Source organism: Cetorhinus maximus, chromosome 2, assembly GCF_964194155.1.
Source record: "Cetorhinus maximus chromosome 2, sCetMax3.hap1.1, whole genome shotgun sequence".
NCBI lineage: Eukaryota > Metazoa > Chordata > Chondrichthyes > Lamniformes > Cetorhinidae > Cetorhinus > Cetorhinus maximus.
This window is the reverse complement of record NC_135880.1, coordinates 28,217,122-28,240,914: the sequence shown is the minus strand read 5'-3', so window position 1 is coordinate 28,240,914 and position 23,793 is coordinate 28,217,122. Positions and strand designations below refer to the sequence as shown.

The following is a 23,793-nucleotide window of genomic DNA, read 5'->3' as shown; positions in this document are numbered from 1 at the left end:
GGCAGAATAGAAACTCCTTATACAGTAAAAAAAATGGGACTTGTCACAATCTCAGGATGTCCTAAAGTGCTATATAGCCAATGAAGTACTTTTTATGTGACATTACTGTTGCAGAGTAGGAAGCCCTTCAGCAAGGGTGTGTACAGCAAGGTCCCACAAACAGCAAAGATTAAACTAGTTTGGTAGTGTTGGGTGAGGCATAAATATTGACCAGGACACCAGGAGAACTCCCTTGCTCTTTTTTTGAAAAGAGCGCCTGTAGATTTTTTTACACTCACCTGAGGGGGAAAACCGGACCTTGGTTTAAAGTCTCATTCAAAAGACGACACCTCCAACAGTGCAGCACTCATAATCAGGTGACTTGATATGAAAAGATATAGAAGATAAATCACATGGTCAGCGATTTATTTATAAATGACTTCAAAGGGTGGCCGACATAAATTAAATTAAGTTTCACCCCCTTATATATGCAATTTCTCTGCACAAGTTGAGGAATGTTTTCTGCAATTTTTTTTGCCACAATCTTCCACGACACAAATGCTGCATTAATGCAAGTTCCATTTCATACTCTAAAATCCAGACCAAATTTTCATTAACATACTGAAAATATACCTCTGGCAACTTAATAATTTAGTAATGGACTTTCCTCAAAATCAAGGTATATATTGGTTTTAAGAAGTAATAAGGGGTGATAGATTTGAACATGAAATGCGATAGCGAAAAGGATTGCCTTGCAGCATCTCATTCCCCCTTAAATTAAAAACCAGGTTATAAGACAGCCACTGTATTTTAAAGATTTTATTTTCAAGTATAAACTTCTTTGAAACACTTTACATAAATTAACATCTTTTGAGACTAGTATCTGATGAACAGTAAATTGGAATTCATATAAAAACTCCATAAGGTACTGGTCTCACACACTTTACAAAAAAGAAAAAAAGTTTTCCTTCGCTTTGTTGTGAGGGTGATCTTGTATATCGTGTAACTTCCCAAGGCAAATCCCATGGCATTGCAAAATTGAGAAGAGTCATTTTCTGTTGGTGCCACAGTCAATACAACTTTGCACAAAATGTCATTGTATAAAGCAGCACAGTTGAAAGCAGGGGGAAACCCTCCGCTCCACAGTACAGTGATAAAACTGCATTGTTTGTGTTCTGTGCCACGGGTCCAATGTGTTACATTGCTTACTGTGGGGAAAGATTAAGACTACTTCTGGTAAGCAAAGGTTACTCATGTCATAATACACAGTTAGTTTCTGTATCTGGACACTGATTCTAATGCTTAATACAGTGTTTCTTAAACAACAGAAAACAGTCAACAGATTTGGCCAAGTACAAAACAGTTAAGCTTTTTTTTTACATGTTAGTCCAACCTTGGGTCTGGGTGTAGTGGCATTCAACTGTAAACAATTATTTTTTTGAAGCAGTTGACAATCTGATTTATCAAGGATGATTTGAAGTTTCTTTTTGCAGTAACCACCTTTCTTCACCTTTGTAGGCTCCAGCTGAGCAGAAAAAGAGTTCCACCAATTCCAACAGCTCTAGGAAAGAACTTGTGCTACAGATAGATTTGAACAGAGGTCTAGCTCAAGCTTCAGTTATATTTCAGTTTCCTCAGTTTACCATGTGGTAACTAAGGGCAGCAAAACTAATATTCTGTTCCCCCAGAAAGAGAAGACAGTGCTAAGTTTATTTCTTTGGCAGCCACCAACTAGCCTGTGTGTTACCTTTTTCCTATTTCGTTCTGTCTTAAGAACTGAATATTGTTCGCACTGTCTGCTAGCTCTGGGTATTGCTCCACAGAGAGTACATAGTACCCATCATATCCTTGCACTTTGGCAGCGCTCAGAAGCTGTCGCTTTTCTCCTTCTGTCCATAACCTGATCCCTTCCTCGCCGTCTCTCACTCTTTGCTGCTCTCGGGTCCAAGCACTCACCAGCGCTCTCTGCCTGGCCTGTTCCAGTATGCGAGCCTTCTCCTCGTCCAGAGTCGTCCCGTAGCGAACATGGAGAGACAAAGCACTGTACTGCATTTCGACATCGGCAAACCTTCGAGTCCTGCCATTCACCACAGTGGTGGACTGGGAAACAGTGACGTTGATGCCGTTCTCTAACGCCTTGCGCCCGCTGGTCAGCCTCAGAGTTCCGAGGTCACTTTCGGGTGAGGCAGCTTTGATGAAGTAGTGAGTGTCTTTGCCCTCAATCGTGTAATGTAAGTTGTCCAGGTAGTACGCTCCATTTAGTACTGCCGCAACTTTTATGCAGTCTTCGTTTGCGATGTTGAGCACGTTGGTCGTCACTTTTCCTTGACTGACTGCAAGCATGACCCCCTTGCCGACCAGAGACTTGACCGTTCCAAACCAGAGCCATGGCTTCGCTCCGCTGGCCTGGTGTTTGCCAGTCTGAATTTCTGGCATTTTCCCCAGGCCCATAAAAGCCTCTGCTTGTCTTGCTACGGTTTGTTGCACTCCAGACAAAAACTAGAAACAAGGCCAAAAAAGATTTTAAGAGTTAAGTATGAGTGAGTACAGAAAAAGTTCCCTTTTTGTTCTGAAGCAAAACCTTTTTATTAAATGTAGTATTTCTTATTTACCTTGCAAGGGAACTATTATGGTAAGATACATTTCCAAATACAAAGCGGATCTAAAGAAACATCAATGCAATTTAGTAAATGTAAATCAATGTGGGGAGTCGTGAGGTCATCCAGTTTGAACCTAAGAAAGATATTTTCTAACAATGAGAAGCTCAGAACTGTGGAGGAGAGATTAGGGGATGCATGTATAGAAATCACTGAAAACTAAAGGATAGGTACTACTACAAATGTAAAAGGCTAATGGAATGCTGGCCTTTATCTAAAGGGAACTGGAATGCAAAGGAGTGGAAATTGTGCTACAGTTAAAGCCCTGCTTAGAGCCCGTGTAGAGTACAATGTTCCGTTCTGGGATCTGCACCTCAGATAGGCTAAATTGGCCTTGGATGGAGTGCAGCACAGATTCACCAGCAAGATACCAGGGTTAAAAGATCTAAATTACAAGGATAGGTTGAGTAGGCTCGGTTTGTATTACCTTGAGTATAGAAGTTTCAGGGTGATTTACAGGATGTGATTGGGTAGATAGAGAGAAACTATTTCCCCGGTGGGGGAAGTTCAGAACAAGCGGGCATGATCTTAAAATTAGAGCTCGGCTGTAGAAGGATAATGTCAGGAAACACTTCTTCACACACAAGGTAGTGGCAAGAGGGGTGCAGCAATTCATTTCAGTGCATGTGGGCCAGTGGCACAGCTCCTGCTCTCTATCAAGTAATACAGATGTCTTGTAGGGTTAGGCCAAGATGTGCTGCCTCCTCCATGGCCAAATAGCCCACTGTCAAACACACTTTATGCCCACACATGAAGAGCTGTCATTTGACAAGGTAATGGAAGGGATGCCAGTTCCCTTGAATGTGCCTTTTTGAGAGGAGTGAGAAAATGGCGAGAAGTCACGACACTCATTTCACCATCATATTGCAATCAATAAATGAACCATCCATTGAAAAATAACCATGGGTAAGATCATTTCTAAATAAGTTGCAAACTTTAAAAAAATATCAATGAAAACAATTGAACATCTGTTTTGTCAGCTGCAGCGTTGTATTATTTAATTAATTGAAAAAGAAATGATGTTTCAAACTATTAAAATGTGGCTGCATTATTTTCTTTCACGTTTTTGCTGAGAAACGATAAATCTTTCGCACCACAAAGCGTCAGCAGCTAAATGTACCTCTGACCATTGAAGACAACAATCTGTCGCTATATGGAAACAATGACTACTGCAAAGATCCTATTGGCTCAAACCAGCCTATCTCTGAAGCTAATACTCTTGTCTGTACGGTTATATGTATAGGAAGGATTTCTCTGGAGCTCAGTTTTGATGTAGACTAACAGCACAGGTGGATGAGTGGGAAATCTTCCATTTGCATATGGCAGGAGGGGAAGGAGCAACCTGTGGTGAAACTGGTCAGGGTAGAGGAAGGAAATCCTGGTCAATGGTGAGGCAAGTCTCATTGTCCAAACCTATCCTCATTCTGGGTTGAATAGAAGCTGAGAATCCAGCCCTAACTTTATGAAAAAGGGAAATGTTTGTATGTTTAATTGTCCTTTTCTTTCCCCAAAAGGTATTTTAAACCAACACTTGAAACTGCTTCTTCCTGATAGTTCATGGCCACCATTTCACAATAAGGGGAGGTGTTGAACATATGAATTAGAAGCAGCAGTAGGTCACTCAGCCCCTTGAGCCTGCTCTGCCATTCAATAAAATCATGGCTGATCTGATTGTAACTTCCTGCCTACCCCCTTGTTTATCAATAATCTATCTATCTCTGCCTTAAAAATATTCAAAGACTCTGCTTCCACCGCCTTTTGAGGAAGGGGGTTCCAAAGATTCACTACCCTCTGAGAGAAAAAAAATTCTCCTGATCTTTGTCTTAAGTGGACGACCTCTTATTTTTAAACAGTGACCCCTAGTTTTAGATTCTCCCACAAGGGGAAACATCTTCTCCACATCCACTTTGTCAAGACCCCTCAGGATCTTAAAGGTTTCAATCAAGTCACCTCTTACTCTTCTGAACTCCAGTGGATACAAGCCTAATCTGTCCAACCTTTCCTCATAAGACAACCCACGCATTCCAGGTATTTGTCTAGAAAACCTTCTCTGCACTGCTTCTAACGCATTTACACCCTTCCTTAAATAAGTAGACCAATACTGCCCACAGTAGTTCAGATGTGGTCTCACCAGTGTCCTGTACAACTGAAACATAACCTCCCTACTTTTATATTCAATTACTCTCACAATAAATGATAACATTCTATTAGCTTTCCTAATTACTTGCTGATGACTCGGCCTTTTCCTTCATGGAGCTGGGTTATCAACCCATCACCTCCATGACATCAACTCTGCTCTCAGAAGTCAAAGGTTTGGTTTACTCTATTATTTAGTCATATGACCGATAGTGATGAAGAATCTTACCGGTACATCATCCCATTCTTGACTCTTTAAAAGCTCATATGAAGGTTCTTCCAGCCCCTGCCTGGGCACAGGAAAACCAGGAATAACATTGTGGAGTTGGAACCCAAACATCAGTAGCCAACTGTTGACATCTGTGGAGACAAGATAATATTGAGAAGGAGAATCCAATGAAGGTGTGGTACACTCAGCACTTTCAGAAACAGATGATCCACACACTACAAAGAGAATGCTTATTTTTATGCACATTTGAAACATCAGCATGTTTGATGTGTGTAATCACCTCTGTTATTTATAAGTACAACCACTGCCTTTATTTTCTAAAAACATACACTTTTTGGGAACCATCTTTTCCTCCATGTTTTACACAATTCTCCTTTGATAATGGCTGTAACAGAGCATAACAGTGAGAAGTGTAATGGCAGTAGGGGATGTGGGTGGAGGGTTATGACATTAAGGAGTTCCTCAGTCAATTGGCCATATCCATATGGAAGCCTCGATAGTGCAGATCTTCATCACAGCTGAACCTGCTTCTTTCCTCATGGTGTATACATATAACTACAAACACATACTGGAAGGTAATCACACATGTCTACAAACTGTGAGAATGGATGTCATTTAAAAAATATATTTTTGGGGAATATTGTGTAAAGAATATATTCTGTAAAGAAGGCGGTGTGTGTATGTGTGTGGGTGGTGTGTGTGTGGGTGGTGTGTATGTGAGAGATTTAATTAAACTGGGCAAGGGATTGATAGGAGTCAGGTTGCCTAGGGGATTTAAAACATTAAAAAGTTAAAGGTGTTAAGTTTGAGGTACAAGTAAACAGGTTAGATCTAACATTTGCATTTTCAGATAAGTTGTGAGTTTATTTGAATATCAAAGAGGAGTCTCAGGGACCTGTTTGCATCTTGCAGGAGTTCCATAGGTAAATAGTAGTGGGGATATTATGTTTTATTGACCCAAAAGCAATGACAAGATAGAGACATACAAGATTTTATATTTGGAAGGATTTTAGTTTCAAAGAGGTGTGAGAACAATGGAACCAAAGATGAAAGGGAAGAGAGATATTTTAGAGTTACTGTGAATAGCTGGAGTAGCTGTTGAGCTGGAGCTATAGAGATAGCTGGAGCTGTTTGAGCTATAGCTACAGCTCTGGGCTGGGAGAGGATGCCTTTTGAATTAGCCATCCAGTCAAGCCAGAGAAGTCTTGGGCTACAACAAGCAGTTTGATTCTGAAGTGGATTCCACCACAGAGTGGAAGAGGGTAGAGGTCATGTGGTATGCCTTTATTGAAGCTACAACAGTTTGCCTTGTGTAATATTACTAGATTTTATAGTTAAACATCTATAAGGAAGTGTTGCCTGGAAGGTGTTACTTATGGGTTTGACCAAGTAGAGAGTTTTTTTGGGGAATGTTTTGAAAGACTAACCTTAATTGTGTAAATGTAACCTCGTGTGATTAAATTTGTCTTTTATTCTTGTTAACAAGATGTTTACTTTTAATGTTTAAAACTCCAAAAGTGTTACTGGATGCCTTACTGCTGAGATTGGTATGTCGTCATCGTCTTCTTTTCAGAATACAAAAGAAAAGGTATGGCCCATAAGCCAAGTTTCCCTCAGGGATTTAGTTTGCGCAGCAGTTAACATCGGCTGTGGTCATAACAATACATACAAAAGCACACGCTCATACACATACAGAAACACACACACACCACACCCTCCCACCTGCGCAGGCAAGCATATACACAATTCCAGCAGCAGGGCCTGTTTACTTGCAGTCTGGAGAAGAAATTCAGACCAATTAGCCTTCTCTACTCAAGAGCATTTCAGCCAATTGTAAGGATAAGATTTTTTTCACACATTTTTACAGTGAAACAAACTGCAGTCGATATTTGTACCGTTTTATTTGGAATTCATACTGATCTATGGTTTAAACATATCCACCACTGTAAATGAAACATCGATAAGTGCTTTAATGCAGTCAGTAAACTATTGAAAATTACCTTGCTTGGATGCACAGCACTCACTGAAGCTTTTCTTATGAATAAATTAAAAGACATATTCTGGGGTGCTCAATGACAGTTTAGCATAGCTGCAATTTTCTCATCAACTGGTTAAGGAGGCCGCATTGCGACATGCCTGTCGATGAAATCTGCAACTGAGTCAACCCAGAATGGAAGACTTGATAATCTGATAACTGTACCAGGCAAGACCACATGAAATCCGGAGCATGGGGGACGACTGATCACACAGCCTGGTTCATTAGTGACATCTGTATAGGCAGCCCTGTCATAGGATAAACCTGCCAGCCAATATTTCAATGGGTACAATGATGCTGGTTGGGCAAATGGCAGAATATCATGTGATTCCAGCATACCTCTGTGTCCCTAAGTCTTAGCTGCTACTAACGTGTGTCAGAGCTCTCTGGGCTTAGGGAATTCAGGTGGGTCCTTACAAGGAGACTTCAGGCAAGAAGCTCTATTTATGTGACAGACACACAGCCGATCACAACAAAAGGAAACTTTTACCCACCCACAGGGCTTCATTCTTTTGGACAATAATAACTTGGGAGGAGAAGTTTGAACAGTTCTCCAAGCCCTGCCTTTCCTGCTCCTCTAAGTAACACTAGCAGTCTTCATTTCTAAAGCATGGTTGCTCTAATGTTTCCCAGAAAGCTTAGTGATAAAGGTTCTTCTGATAAACCAGTGAGGGTCTGCATTGTGCAGTGTGACACCGAACCTGTGAGGGTCTGCATCGTGCAGTGTGACACTGAGCCAGTGAGGCTCTGCGTTGTGCAGTGTGACACTGAGCCAGTGAGGGTCTGCATTGTGGAGTGTGACACTGAGCTAGTGGGGCTCTGCGTTGTGCAGTGTGACACTGAGCCAGTGAGGGTCTGCATCGTGCAGTGTGACACTGAGCCAGTGAGGGTCTGCATTGTGCAGTGTGACACTGAGCTAGTGGGGCTCTGCGTTGTGCAGTGTGACACTGAGCCAGTGAGGGTCTGCATTGTGCAGTGTGACACTGAGCCAGTGAGGGTCTGCATTGTGCAGTGTGACACTGAGCCAGTGATGGTCTGCATTGTGCAGTGTGACACTGAGCTAGTGGGGCTCTGCGTTGTGCAGTGTGACACTGAGCCAGTGACGGTCTGCATTGTGCAGTGTGACACTGAGCCAGTGAGGGTCTGCATTGTGCAGTGTGACACCGAGCCAGTGAGGGTCTGCGTTGTGCAGTGTGACACTGAGCCAGTGGGGGTCTGCGTTGTGCAGTGTGACACTGAGCCTCACAATCCAGGAAAAGTCCAAATATGTTGATCAATGCGATCACTGCAGAGGTACACTAAGTCCCTGTTTTAAGTTGCCCTATTTTAAGTTGTTCATCTTTAACATCGGTCAGTTAATGGGGCCACTCTCCTTGTTTTGCATCAAAAGTTTAACTTTAAAGTCGTTTTGCACCAGGTCTGACCTAGTGTTGTGTGATCCGATTGGGGCCATTTTGGAGCAGCCTCTCCCACTCCCGGACCCTCCGGCTCACTGACCCTCCAGCTCATGGCCTCTCCCACTCCTTGCTTCTCTCAGTCACTGCCAACCCTCCAGTTTCAGGCCACTGCCGCTCCCCAACCCTCCTGGATGCTGCCGACCCTCTCTCTCTCGCCACCCCTCCAGATTGCGGCGTGCCTCCTGCAAGTCGAAGCTGCTCTTCCTGCCTCTCGCCGCTCACCTACGGAGCTGCAGAAACACCCGTCTATACCCCTCACTATTGAGTCTCTTAGCAATATTGCTCTTCTTCTCTTTCTCCTCCCCCCTTGTGCAGCTGGGCTCCGGCTGCACTGCCCAGAGGAACCGTCACTCTCACCATTTTCCAACACAGAAAAACAGTTCTCAAGTGAGATGCGCTCTGGGGCTTTCCTGACTACCTGCCTGCCTCTCTTCTTCTGACTGGTGGTCACCCATTCCCTCTCTGACTGCATTTCCTTAAGCCGTGGAATGACCATGTCTAAAAACGTGCTACCCACGTAACTCTCAGCCCCGTGGATACATTGCTGTGCCTCGAGTCAATGCTCAAGCTCTGAAACCCGGCGCTCCAACTGGTCAAACCGGCGGCAATTCCTGCAGATGTGGTCATCCAGACTGCCAGGGGCGTCTAAGACTTCCCACATCCTGCAGGCCGTGCACCACACGGAACTGAGTTCCCCTGCCATATCTTTAGCTACAATACTCTTAACCTAGATTTAGATTTAAGCCACAGAAAGGTATTTAAGTTTCTTTTTTTTTAAAGAAAAAGCTAGAACTCTTACCTTTCCTTAATGCAGCTTTAAAGCGGAGAAAAACAACTTACCCACTACCTACCAATTAGCTCTCTGCTTTGCACTGATGTCACTTTCGTCAGCCTTTTCGAATTCTGGCGGGGTTCCTGTTGGGGTTAGCTGCTGTTCCGACTGGCTTCATCTGCGTCTTGACCCTCAGGCTTTTATTGAGAAGCTCCACTGGCGCCGTTCACCCTCAGGTTCGCTTTGTTCTGGCTGCTGCTCCAACTGGATGCTCTGCCTTCCAGACTGATTTGGTTTATCTTCTACACTCTTCTATGCAGACTCTTCTCTGCACAAGGTGATTTTCCTTTGCTGAATTCTCACCTTGCAAAGTATAATGTTTTAATGCTTTTTTCCTGATGATAAAGGTGCTACATAACCCAAATACAGATTTTACATTGGTTTTAATGGGAAAATCTGTAGCTTTTTCAGGAATGCAAATACAATTTTAAGTGAGCACTAACTGTACTCTTGACTGGTCTTGGTGTTTGTTAACTGGGGGAGTGTTAAGCCATCAATCACAGTTCCTGCTCCTGATTGCAAAGTAATGACTGTCACCTCTGTGTGGTGCCCTGTGCATGTATGTGCTGTGTACCACACACACGCGTGCGTGTTGGAGAGTGTGTCCATGTGCATTGTGGAACATTTGCGTGCACATGCGTACAAATCTACATGTCCAACCTTGTTGTACTGGATTGCCCCACTCCCTGCTTCGAACACACCTCCAGCACTCAGTATTTGAGCACACAAATAGACGGTGGTGGCACATGGTGCAACATTCACTAAAGATGGCTGCGGGTACGATGTTGATATACAGCCAGCAGTAGTGGGACTATCGCCAACCAGAAGTCGCTAACTTCGGGATCAGATGGAACAAAGGAGAATAAAGTAAGTTAGTGGTAAATTGCCCATTTTCCTGGTTTTCTAATTATTTGTTATATTGTAACAAATATTGAAAACTATATTTCCAGGAGCTTTTTTGTCTCAATCACTGTCTGTGTATTTTAGTTGCTTCTTATATTATTATAACATCAGTGAAGACTATAATGGCATCTACGCTAAATTCACCAATATAATCATTCAATTCTTCCTCACCATGTGACAACCGTATCACATCATTGTGCTGTACAGATTTTGACAGTAACCATGGTGATCTGCTCCAAATAAACATGGAAGATCATGCCCAATTTGTGGGCTACTATTTTCTCTGCACAAGATGATTTTCCTTTGCTGCATTTTCATGTCTAATATAGCACATCTATCAAACAAGGTCAAATCCTGCTCCAGACTCAGGCTGCAGACTCTAATCTCAGCAACAAGCCACTGAACATGCTCCTTTCTTAGTCTTCCATTTGACCTCTCAGATTCCAATCGCGTAGTGAGCTCCCTGCTGCCTCACATCAGAGAAAAGAAAAATCCTCTCAAAATCTAAAAACCAAAAACAGGACTGGACTTTGTGCTAATGTAAAGTTGATAGTACAAAGCTATTTTAAAATTAAATAAGGTTCATGTGGTTTCTGCAAGCTGCCTAAGAGATGTACATGGGAGAAGAAATAAGGGATGCAATTTTAGCTTTGAAGTTGAGAGACTCTGCTCCCCGCACAGAGGGCAGGTTTTTAAATCAAAGTCGGGAACCTGACATCCAGATGTATTCCAGGTCCTGAACTGCATCGATCTTGAAACACTTTAAAAAATATATATAAATGCCCTAATTGGGCAGGAGGCATCTTGGATGCTCAATCAGTGGTGCAAATCTGCCCAGGAAGTGGGAGCTGCTTGCACGGCACCGGTGGCAAAAGCAGAGAGCGGCCATGTTGAGGCCTGCCACTGCCTTGCTGAAGAGAGCAGCTCGCCAGAGGGCCAGGAGGATAAATTATTGTTCTGGAGGTCGACCGGGCCAAATTAAGGTAATGCGTACATTCTGGCTAATATTACCTGAGGGCCCCATAACTTCTACCATCAGAAGAACTTTTCTTTGGCTTCGCAATGAACATGATAGTTGTGCACTAATGTGTACCAGCCGGTACTGGTTTGCTGAAATCAGAACTGAAAGTTGCCTTCCAGAATGCCCCGGCCGCTTAACAAGCTCCTAAAGGTGCATAATGGGCTGGGAATTGATGCCGAGTGGGCTCCTTGTTCCCTCCCTCCCGCCTACAGCTGACCCTTTGAAAATTGGGAACTGGCTCGGAGGCACTGGGATCCTGTAGGCGAACTCCAGGACCATGATTTTCAATAATACCCATGCCGGGTCCTGACCCTGCTGGAGTTTGAAAATCTGGCACAGAATGTCATTTGACGAGAGTATGGACGGCAGAGCCAGAGGTCAACACAGCCGATTCACGCTGCGCCAAGCAATCCGGGATGTTATGCTCCAAGCAAATGAAGTTCCGCACTGCAAGTGGAGTCTTGCCATTTCAGATGTTTTGTGTTCTCTTGATTATTTCCATTTCAATATTCATAAAGTACCTTTAAATGACATTCATTTGCTCTATCAATCTAATTGCTGTAAAGCCACTTGCAATGTATAATGTCAGAAAAGCCATCATAGAAGAAGCCTTCTTCTCCTAATCAGGACTACCTAAGGCCTCATTTTCATTATTAACATTGGGAAGTAGGAGAGAAGTAAAATGTAATGTTGATGATAACAGCCAAAGTAAAATAAATCAGTGAAGAATCTCTCTCAATGGGCAGTGGATTAACGTATATAAATGTCGAACTGATTCATAAACACCAATAAAATCCCACGTTCCGATCTGCAGGATCTTAACTGGGATGACAAGTGATGCTGCTAAGATTAGCCTCAGCAGTTTTAGCTCAAGAAGCAAGAATCAGTCTTGGTACTCACTTCAATCAGTCAGGGTTATAGAATAGCACCCACTGGGAAATGTGTTTGTGGGCTTCAGAATTAGGCCCGGTTATAATTGCTTATAGTACACTGACATTCAGAGTATGGCTCACATGCAAAGTGTGGACACTGAGCATAAGCAACAATGAATTAGATTTAGGTACAGCCTTTAATGTAATAAGACGATCCCAAGGCACTTCACAAGGACGTTATAAATAAAAATATGTCACCGAGGCACATAGGAAATTTCAGGTCAGATGGCCAAATGAGGTCAAAGAGCTGGATTTTAAGGAACGTCTTAAAGGAGGAATGTGAGGTAAAGATGGCGAGGTGTTTAAGGGAGGGTATTCTAGAGCTTAGATTCTAGGCAGCTGAAAGCAAGGATACCGATGACGGGCTGATTAAATAAATCAGAGATGCTGGAGGCCATGGAGAGACTTGAAAGCATGGATGAAAATTTTAAAATCAAGGCATTGTTTGACCAGGTGACAAAGCAGGTCAGCGAGTATGGGGGTGATGGGTGATCAGGACTTGATGCAAGTTAAGGCACGGTTAAACCCATTTTAAATACATAGAGCTGATTTTAATACTTTAAAATTAGATTCCACCTGTAAACAAAAACAAGGACACCTAATGTTAATTGTATATCAATTGGGCGTTAACTGTATTCAGTTGGTAGATATTAACTGGGGATTCAGAAAGAGCAGGCTGAAAGAGGGCTTGTTTGTTTATGCGTGTGTGTGTGCGCGTGTGTGTGTGTATGTGTGTGTAAATGGGAGTTTGTAAGTGTGCAAAGACTAGGCTTCAGTTCTCTCATTCAGCAACTGGCAGCCAAGTTCTAACACCTACTTCCAAAATGGGTGCAATTTGATGGGAAGCAAACAAATGGAACGATGCCAGCACTGCCTTCAAATGGTTATGTGCACACCAAACTATGCAGTCTGTTTGTGGGAAAAGGTGCAGGGAGTTGACATATCTCTGAGCAGCAACAGCACTTTGCTTTTTAACTCACGCTGGGTTATAAACAACAGATGATTTTTTTTTCCTCTCAAAATTCCAGCATCAAATTTTCTGCAGAAGTGTTGCCCTGTGGTATGATAAAATATCAATCAACCCCATCTTATCACATCCTGGAAAACAATATACACATCTGTCAACCCCCTCTCACTGTATTTATCAAACTATTTCTATCTCCAGAAACATCTTTTATTTAACCCATTTATACCAGCTGCTCCTTTGATCTTCCCATGACATTTCCTTCACAACACCAGTACTTCCACGTGACAATAATTCTCCCCAACTTCCACACCCGCTCAAGGGATTTTTAACTTGTCTCTTCGACATACTGAACAATCGGCTTGGAGACGTTTTGCCAACTCCTCATTCAGTAAACGTGCACTTTGACAGATTTATCCAAATTACTTGGTTTGGTTGACTTTCCTTACCTGTAATGTAATCCTTGATATTCTCGACTTTGCCCACAGGGTTGTTGTTTCTGAACATGTACAGGTTGAACGGCGCCGGGTCACTGGCAACTTTCGTCCAAACGGTGATGTCAGGCGTTGTCCATCGGCCAGCCAGGATATCATAGTCCTTCTCACCAAAGTGAATCAGCTTAGTTAAAGGATCATAGAGGCCGCCGTGGAACCCTATTACGAGCTGAAAGTCAGGGTTGGAATCCAGGTATATTTCGCCGTAGGCGGTATATTGAATTTGCTTAATCATCAGACCATTGCTGCTGAACACGGCTAGTGGCGTGCCAGTATTGTCCGAAGCAATGTAGAACTCCTCCCCACTGCTAATCTCCATGGCAAAAACGTGGCCCTGAAGGTCATAATAGAGGGAAGTGATCTCAGAGCTGGAGTGATTATAGACATGAGTTATTCGGTTTGGGTAGTTCAGGTCAGCGTAGAAGAACTGAAGGTGCTGACCGATGCTGGTCTTGCTAGAGACGCGACGTCCTAGGCCATCATAACGGTACTGTATGTTCCAGCCACCAGCTTTGCTGTACACTCTAGTCAAAAGCCCCTTGGAATTGTATTCAAAAATGTCACCCCCTCGCTGATGCAGGAAGCCATCTTCGTCCAGCCTATACTGGACATCACCTAAGCGAGTGATTCGGTCTCGTAGGTCGTAGCGTAGAGGGGTCAGGCGGGCACTGCTACCTGGGTTTAGCAAATGCAAGTTGCCGTTCAAATCGTAGTTGTATCGCCACATGATCTTGTCATTCAAGTAGACGGTTTGTAGCTGCCCGTCAACATCATACTCATAGCCATATTTGGTGGTGTTGGCAAAGGGGCCAATCTTCATCTCTCGCTTTGTAACTCGCCCCATGTTGTCGTACTGAATGGTGATCCAGTACATCAGCGACCGGAATATTTCGTACTGGATCTCCTTGATTCGCCCGTGTGCATCGAAATGTTTGGTGTAGGTCATCACGGCTGTCGAAATGATCTGGTTGATGTCGTAGTAGATAACGCCAAATTTCCCAAACTGCTCAAATTTGCCTGATATGTCATCGAATTGGTACAGGTCAATCGGCAAAGGGGTCTCGTTGATGACAGCTTGCATACTGGTCACCCGGAAGTTGTTGTCGTAGCTGTAATCGAAGCGAGCGTTCACCATCCCATCTTCGCTGAAACGGAAGATCTGCCTGTCGATCAGAGGGCCAATTTGCCGGTATCTGATGGTGCAGATAAAGCCCTCGCTCTGCAGGTTCACCGTCTTGAGCACCCCGGCGGTCTCGTCATAGGTGAAGCTGACACGTGTGCTGTCATACAGGAGCTCGGACAGCTTAGACATCCGCCTGTACTTGTAGAGCACGCGCCGGCCTGTTCCCAGGTAAGCTGTCTGCAGGAGCAGTCCTTCCTCACTGTAGTCCACAATCATGGAGGCGTTGCTTTCCGGAGGGTTATAAATGTTACGGTAATAGCCAATGGAGCGAATGGTCTGCATGGTGTGACGGGCAACACTGGGCATCGTGACTGCAGACAGACGATCCAGTAAGTCATACTCGAAAATGTACTGCCGCTGGCTGTGGAGAAGTAGCACCATGGACTGTAAAATAGAACAGAATATAATTGCATACTTAGGAATGAAAATGCAAATTAGATGACAGAAGAAATTAACACTCCAAATGATAATGCATTTGTTTAATTAAGTCATCCTTGACCTACAAGTCTTTAGCAAAGCTTGGCATAATCTACTTGGACGTGTAAATTTGAAGCTTCAGATTATTAGTTCCAACCACATAATGTACAACTACGCCATGCCAGGCTACACTTCATTTTGTGTCAGACACAGTTAAGAGAAATGGTATGCCATCAAACTCTTCTGCGTACAGTAGGTACTCCCTTGTTCCTCACCTTGTCGAGGTACGTGTAACTCCAGGTTTTTCCGTCATTCAGTACACGGGACACAATTCTCCCCTGGGTATCGTACTCAATTCTTTCTCCCAGCGGGCCCCGCTGAATACCGGAGATTTGGCCGGTAGAGGAATAAGTGATGTTAACAGCTGTTAGCCGGCTGCTGGGTAGCCAGAGAGTGGGGTGGCCTGACTGATCGTAGAGGATCCTCAGCTGAAATTTACGGTGATCATCATAGATCCTCTCTGTCCGAGTTGTTCGATCAAAGTCAATGGAGAGGAGGTTCCTGCCGTTCACCTTAGATAAAAACACCCGGAACAAATCAATTAGGAGCATTCATGTTCCCACCCCCTTATTGCTTTTCAGACAAACTAGCTGTTTTCTAAAGAGTACTCAGAGTGATTGATCCTTCCTTGGCGCAAAGTACTTGACAGAATTCTTGATGTAACTGAAGAGCAAGTTTAACTGCCTTTCAATATGTTAAAAGACAGCTTGGCTTCTGTTCAAGCCTGTTTCACACTAAACTGCTGCAAGTTCACATTATTAGCAAAACATTCATTAGCAAAACATTTGAGATTGTCCACTTTCAAGTCTTCCCAAGGCACCAACCTCCCTGAGCTCCATTAATGACTAGGGCTTGTTCATTTTCGAAAAAGAAGCAAGGCTTGATCCATTACCCACTATTATTCACAAAAAAAAAGGATGTGCCAGTGCACAGGGTAACCATAGCAGTACCTTGCCAAGCATAAACATGAACCAACACATGGAAGTCCATGGTCGCCAGTGCCCTCTTAGGGCATGGCACCTGAAGAGAGAGAATTGGTCAGTGACAATCCTAATGATTTGCTGGTGGTAGGCATTGCTGGGGGGGGCAGGGTGTGCAATTGATCAATGATAGTTTCACTATAATGGCGAAGTGATGTTAGTGAAACACCACAAATGGAAGGATGATGTTGGGCAATCACAACCTCACTTTAGTGATGTGATGCCAGTGACTTAGAATGCCATTATAATTCAGTTACCAAGGTCCTAAGCTCTGGAATTCATTCATTAAACCTCTCTGACTCTCTTTCCACCTTTAAGATGCTCCCTAAAAACTAACTCTTTGTCAAGTTTTTGATCATCTGCCCGAACATCTCCTTACATGGTTTGGTCTCAAGCTTTCATTTTATGATGCTTATGTGAAGTGCCTTGTGACAATTTACTACACTGAAGGCACTATATAAGCACAAGTTGCTTCTGTGATGTTGATCAGTGAAAATGTCGCTATAATGAGAGGGGGTTGGGGGTGCTCGAGGTTAGTCAGTCACAATACTCCAACATTAAAGAGTTGTTGGCGTTCATTGACAATCCCTTGTTCTCTCAATGTTGACGCTCATGAGTGACGCTTCCAGTGTAACATGCATCAAAATGTACAGCACTGTTTAATATAACTATTACAACTAATACAGGTGCCAGTTTTGAAAACTGTCATTGCCTTGACCTTCAAGCAAAGCTTGTATGAAGGGTTCCACAGGATGGAACCACTGAATGGTGCTTGTTAAAATTCAACCTGTGCTGGTTGTTAAAAATCAACCAACAAATACCCAATTACACAAAAAAATTTTTTGAGGTACGGTTTGCTCACTACCATCTTGCTCAAGTAGCCATATTCATGCAGGATCTTAGAGAAGTATCACAGCTAAACCCGGCCCTGTTCTCAGCCAAAAGTCACACATACGTAATCCTGGCAGAGCTCATTGGTAAAGATCAGGAGTTGTCTCCACGGCAATTTGTTCAAAAAAGACTAGCATTTATATGGTGCCTTTCATGGTCTCAGGACATCCAAAAGTGCTTTACAGTACTTCTGAAGCATAGTCATTATTGTAAGGCAGGAACTGCATCAGCCAATTTGTACACAGCAAGATCCCACAAATAGCAATGTAATAATAACCAAATAATCTGTTTTTGTGATGTTGATTAGGGCTGCAAATACAAACTAGGTCAACTCCCTGGCTCTTCTTCAATATAGTGTCATTGGACCTTTTCCAGGGAAAGAGACAAGGCTTGTCTTTGGTTTAACTCGACAGCGCAGCACACCTTCAGTATTGCACTGGAGTGCCAACCTAGATTCTTGTGCTCATGTCCTGGGGTAGGACTTGAACCTACAACCATCTAACTTAGAAGCCAAGAATGCTACTAACTAAGCCACAGGTGACAAAAAGAGTTTTCCACACCCAGTGGATCACCTGAGTGTAACGCGCATTGGGAAACCAGGTAAGGGAGTGCACATTCTTAAGGGGGCCCTCCCTCTTCTTTAGCAATTTAAATTAATGGCTGAAACATTGGATTGGTTTTGACTGGCGTTGTGTTCCTCCTTGCTCAATTTCCCAATCTTTCCTAGGTGCAGGATATCCTATAACCTAGGCACAGGAACAGAAAAATGCGCCCTGCAATGTGATTCAGTGAGTTTACAACAAGCGGACTTTTCAGTTGCTAGTGTCTAACCGGTTTGAAGGAAACAAAGGTAACAGTTAATGATTCATTAACAGAAGGCTATTTACCCTCAGTTTGCGCCCAAAGATACTGATCTTCCCTCTGGTTTGTTCCTTTCTGAACCGCCACTCCACCAGGTTCAGACTGTTTTCCACAGGGAGCGTGATGTTGCGCCGTGCTATGATAGGATTCACTGTGCCAGCCAAGATATGGGGCTCTGTCTGGAAGTTAGTATCCATGCCATTGGCGTACATTACCCGGAGGGAGCTATCATAACCAACCTGGTAGCTGTTTCTCAGTTGATCTAAAATACAATAGAAAATTAATATTAATCAAAAAGCAAATGTACATCTAAACATTAATATTCATAAAGTAATAACACTGCAGATTTAAAAGGTGCACCTGCCACAGGCCTAAATTTTTATTTCTAAAGCATCATAATTCTTAAAGAATACAGCTGAGAAATGATTTTTGGTGATGTTATCACTTAATGCCTCCATTGAAGGAACGGGATAGAAGGGCATTAAATATTTATGTAATTTCTATTCTTACATTTTGCTGCCTCAATGTAAAACGACACTACACCGTGTTCGGTTTAAGTCTGGCTCCTACTCTATCAAATCCATCGTGTGAATCCACCATAATTACTTTAGAAACACGATGGCTATTTTCTTATAGATACACATTTGCAAGTCTAACTGGAATCTCGTTGGCCCTTTAATATTTGTCGTGTTTCAATACGATGAAGAGCTAATCTTCGAAAACAGAATGACAGAGAAAAGACTAACGTGAACTCACAAGACAAAATGCACTGGTTGGAAAACTGGTTGGAAATACATTTCAGGATCAGAGTGTCTCATACTGCACCTGTAGCTGCTGAACTCACCATCATTACTCTCAATATGAAAACTGCAAAATAGTCAAAAGGTGTTTTTTGATGCATCTCGTTATTTTTTTAAAAAATACTTACGCCAATGTAGGCCCTTCCTTCCCATTCCCACCTCACCTGAGACCAAATAACTGGAGCCAGAGAGAGAGAGAGAACATACGGCCATGCTTGAATCCTCAGTTTCCCTATGGTTGAGTTGGTGTGACTGATAGTGTTTTATAGCTGCCTTAGTATTGTAACAATTGCCTGATCACAACACTCCTGCTTGACCGACAGTCAAAAGAAGGTTGCGATGTCAGGAGGGTTTGTACCAAGCTGCTCAGGGTATGAACTTCACTGTAACCTGAAGAACGAGTGAATGAGGGGGGCTCGGGGGCGGGGAGGGGGTTGATGAGGTGGTTGTGGTTCCACTGGGCTCCATTAACACCAGCTAATATACTAACATCAAATTCCTGTGTGGGCATTTAAAAAAAGTTGTTGATTCATTTTTGACAGGTTAATGACTTTGTTAAAAAGCATGCACAGAGATTTCAATTTTAACCCCTAAACTCCAGGGTTTGCTCTTTACTCATTTAGAATATGCTCAGCAGTGTTTTACTCTCCTCAATATCTCTTCCACCCTCTGCTATTTATTCCTTCAGTGCTTTGCTGGTAACAGGTCAGAGGGTGGGGAGGCCTTGGGAACCACATGGTTTTCTAAAGATGCATATAAAGAAGCTCATTGACTTGAAGCTGGGTAACCAGGAGCTAATGTAAGGCTTTCAACTTATGCATGTCCACATTGGACTCCAGTTCCGTTTTTAGCAAACTATAGCTAGTCCTTGGACTGATAGTGAGTTCAATTGGGTATCTTCAGAGATGATATTGCGCATTCTGGTTTCCTTCCTGCCAAGTGCAGCCATCCTTTGAGGGAGATGTGTCACCCAACTGCTTACAACCTATACAACAATCAGCACACCGAGTGCAGCGTGATTTAATATATCTCATTGGTGCTAGTGCATCAGATATAACAATGGTGCTACCCGTGACTCAACTGTATTAATAATATGTGGAATAACACTACTTTTTCCTTTGAAAAACTCTAAAACTCAACCAAAAATGTAAGGATAAAAAAAGAGTTCTTCAGACATTAACTAAAGGTGGGCATTTCTTATACTTTATTCATAGAGTCATAGGGGTCTACAGCACAGAAAAAGGCCCTTCGGCCCATCGAGTCTGCACTGGTCAAACAAGTACCTAACTATTCTAATCCCATTTTCCAGCACTAGGCCCATAGCCTTGTATGCCATGGCATCGCAAGTGCACATCCAAATACTTCTTAAATGTTATGAGGGTTTCTGCTCCTACCACTCCTTCAGGCAGTGAGTTCCAGATTCCCACCACCCTCTGGGTGAAATATTTCTTCCTCACATCCCCTCTAAACCTCCTGCCCCTTACCTTAAATCTATGCCCCCTGGTTATTGATCCCTCCATCAAGAGAAAAAGTTCCTTCCTGTCTACCCTATCTATGTCCCTCATAATTTTATACACCTCAATCATGCCCCCCCTCAATCTCCTCTGCTCCAGGGAAAATAACCCCAGTCTATCCAATCTCTCCTCATAACGAAAACTCCCCAGCCCAGGCAACATCCTGGTAAATCTCCTCTGCACTCTCTCTAGTGCAATCACATCCTTCCTGTAATGCGGATTCCAGAATTGCACGCAATACTCTAGCTGTGGCCTAACCAGTGTTTTACAGTTCCAGTGTAATCTCCCTGCTCTTATATTCTATGCCTCGGCTAATTAAGGCAAGTATCCCATATGCCTTCTTAACCACCTTATCTACCTGCCTCGCTACCTTAAGGGACCGGTGGACATGCACACCAAGGTCCCTCTGATCCTCGAAGCTTCCCAGGGTCCTACCATTCATCGTGTATTCCTGTGCCTTGTTTGTCCTACCCAAGTGCATCACCTCACACTTATAGTGCATCACCTCACGCTTACGAATTCTTTCCTATTTGATATTAAGTGCAGGGGCGAAGGAAGGGGTTCAAAATTTTAATGTAGAGAAATGGAAGGTAATGCCCAAATGGAATATGAAACATGTGCAATGACTGGATGTCAATTAAGAAAGATGAAAACAATTTAAGCGTGGTGACTGGTCATTTGCTAAAAGCATTCAGATAATGTAAAGCTGTTATCAATAAGGATGATCACTTTGAATATTGTGCCCAGCTGAATCTGACCACACACCATCCTGAGCAGGAGCTGAAATTTCAAACCTCACATCCGATCCATCACGAAGATGTTTTTACCGTCACCTCCATAATATCAACTCTTTCCATATCTACATAAACCCCCCCTCAACCCCCCAGCCTAATACTTCCACTGAGAGTGTCTTTCACCTCTAGGCTGAACTTATCCAGTGCTCGACTTAGTGCTTCCCCTGGCTCTAGCCTGTGTGAGCTGCAACACAATCCGTGACAGAAATAATGAGAAAGGGCCATCAGGCCGAGTGAACCTGCCTCATCCAGTTAACAGCACAATCTCACACACACCATTCGCCCTGTCCAATAGCAATGCCTTTCCTGGAAGATGAAAGGAAACAAGCAAGCTCCGTGACATCACATTCTCAATTAGCAAGCAACTTACTCCTTATAACTAGAAACATAGAAACATAGAAAATAGGAGCAGGAGTAGGCCATTTGGCCCTTCGAGCCTGCTCCGCCATTCATTATGATCATGGCTGATCATCCAACTCAATAGCCTGCTCCCGCTTTCTCCCCATATCCTTTGATCCCTTTTGCCTCTAGAGCTATATCTAACTCCTTCTTGAAAACATACAATGTTTTGGTCTCAACTACTTTCTGTGGTAACGAATTCCACAGGCTCACCACTCTCATCTGTTGCTGTGCTTGTCTGTTGCCAAAGAGCTTCTGCTCATGTGTCATGGACAGGAAATTCCACACGGTTCTCCCAATCTCCCATAATGACTTTCGGAGAAGGCCGATGGAACCCTTCCATCCTGCCCGCTCCACCTTACCACCACCCCCAACAACCCGGAGAAATGAAGGAGACAACAACTTTCGGCTATCTATGATGCTCCTCTGGGGAAAGCTGCTGATCCCACCCCAGAGATACTGCGAGACATCTGAAACTTGACCCCCCTCCCCACCACAGAAAAATCGCACAGCCTCTATCTAAATTCTCCACTTGTCACCTAGAAATTCTGCCCTGACTTGAACAGTGATATGTTCCTTTCAGCAATGAAACACAAATGCCTGCCCAATGAGCCTTGTGGTTTGGAGCATTAATTGCAAACATTGTGGGCCTGAGTATGAGTTTGGTGAAACGATGTCAGCAGTGTGCGGAGTACCGCTAATGTACCTTGGACAAGGGTGTAGAAGGCATCCACTGAAGAAAGGTTGGTGGTGATGGTGACATCATCCTCCCTGTTGGACGTTTCAATATTCACAGTTATTGCCTTCTCCATCGCCCCATGGAGATTCGAGACCACACCAGTGGGAAACGTGACATTCGTCAGTCGGCCCTCGCTGTCATAGCTGAAGAAAGCAATTTAAAGAGTGGCCTTTTTAACAGGAGACTGAAGGATTTATTTTTTAAGCACTTACCCTTTAAGGCAAATGGCCTTCCTGAAAAATAATAATATTCTCCTTCACTTTTACCAATAAAATGTAATGCTGGACCTCAAGAAGCAAATTCTGATATATTTTTTCAAAGGCAGGAGCCCCTTTTAGAATCACCTCTCACAGAAATTCCCTTATATAACACTCCATGTGCAGAACATTTCCACTGACTGACCTAGAATTTCAGTTAAGATCAGTCCAACAGAGCATGTACAATCTATCCTGTCATGGAATCTTCCTGATTTCTTTAACCTCCTGAGGGAGGTGAATAACCACAGGCAACACATCCAAGAAGATCAAACCAAAAATTCTCTCTGACCTTGAATGCAACTGAGTGAAAAACTCAAGCTGACACAGCTCAGCCTGTTCCACTGTAATAATGTAGAGGGGGTGACGGGGGTGAAATTGGACAGGGTGTACAAACCACCTTCACCTGTTCTGCACTTCTGCCAAAGAGAAATTTCGCCGTCAATATCTCTGCAGACGGAAAAGGGCTGGGACATGATGGGCAGAATTTTGGCAGCCCGCCAAAGGTAGGAACGGAGGCTGGCGAGCCTGGAATTTCCCGCTGCTGGCCGGCGTGCCAGCATGGTCCTGTGTCTGGGCCGTTCTTAAAGAGGCCAGGTCAGGGGGTGCCGCGGGCAAATCCGCTACCCGCCCGTAAGCCAACTGAGGCTGCTAAGGGTCCCATTTTCCAGCAGGCAGCTGGTCCCCTGTGGTGGCTGAAACATGGCCAGTGAGAGGAGGGTTCCCCCAAACCCTGCTGCCGATACAGAAAAACGGCCACACCTGCTGCCTTACGGAGAGATTACCTTCTCTCTCCCTTAACTTCAAATGGCAGGCAGCAACTTTCTCACTACCGGAGGGCCTCCTATTGGCCCCTCCTGTGTTCAGGAGCCTGCCCACCGTCCTTAATTGGGTGGCAAGCGCATCCTCAGGCCTTTAGTTGACCAATCCAACAAAAATCGCATTGGATGTGTATTATGGGAACAGGGAGGGAAAGCCTCTGGTGTTTATAAGTGCTGCTTTAAAGGGGACTGAAGTTGTTTGGAGGGCACGGAATAGAACTCAACTCCCTATGGTTGAAGTCTGATGATGCTCAAGCCAGGACCACTTATGCTTGCCGGTTTGTGACACCGAGTAAAGGTGGAATATTGGGATCTGATGAGTGTAGAAGTGGAAAACTGTCCACACTCACACATAAGGAAAGGGCAAGGAATTGGATGTCTACCTATTGTATGTTCCAGCAAATGCTTCTACTTTCAGGATGGTAAGAGTTAGAATGAGGG

General features: G+C 43.7%; 1 protein-coding gene across 4 annotated transcripts in view; it reads right to left on the bottom strand.

Annotated features, from left to right (window-relative positions):
* Positions 1-783: 783 nt before the first annotated feature.
* tenm3 (teneurin transmembrane protein 3) overlaps positions 784-23,793 on the bottom strand; it is a 1,130,593-nt gene continuing 1,107,583 nt past the window's right edge. For all 4 annotated transcript variants that reach the window (XM_078561809.1, XM_078561821.1, XM_078561828.1 and 1 more), the window contains 6 exons: positions 22,245-22,420; positions 18,058-18,293; positions 15,515-15,811; positions 13,595-15,206; positions 5,002-5,132; positions 784-2,478 (listed from right to left, as the gene is read on the bottom strand). In XM_078561809.1, the coding sequence (XP_078417935.1) occupies positions 1,723-2,478; positions 5,002-5,132; positions 13,595-15,206; positions 15,515-15,811; positions 18,058-18,293; positions 22,245-22,420 (3,208 nt within the window). In that variant the 3' untranslated portion in view covers positions 784-1,722. The remainder of the gene's footprint in view (positions 2,479-5,001; positions 5,133-13,594; positions 15,207-15,514; positions 15,812-18,057; positions 18,294-22,244; positions 22,421-23,793) is intronic.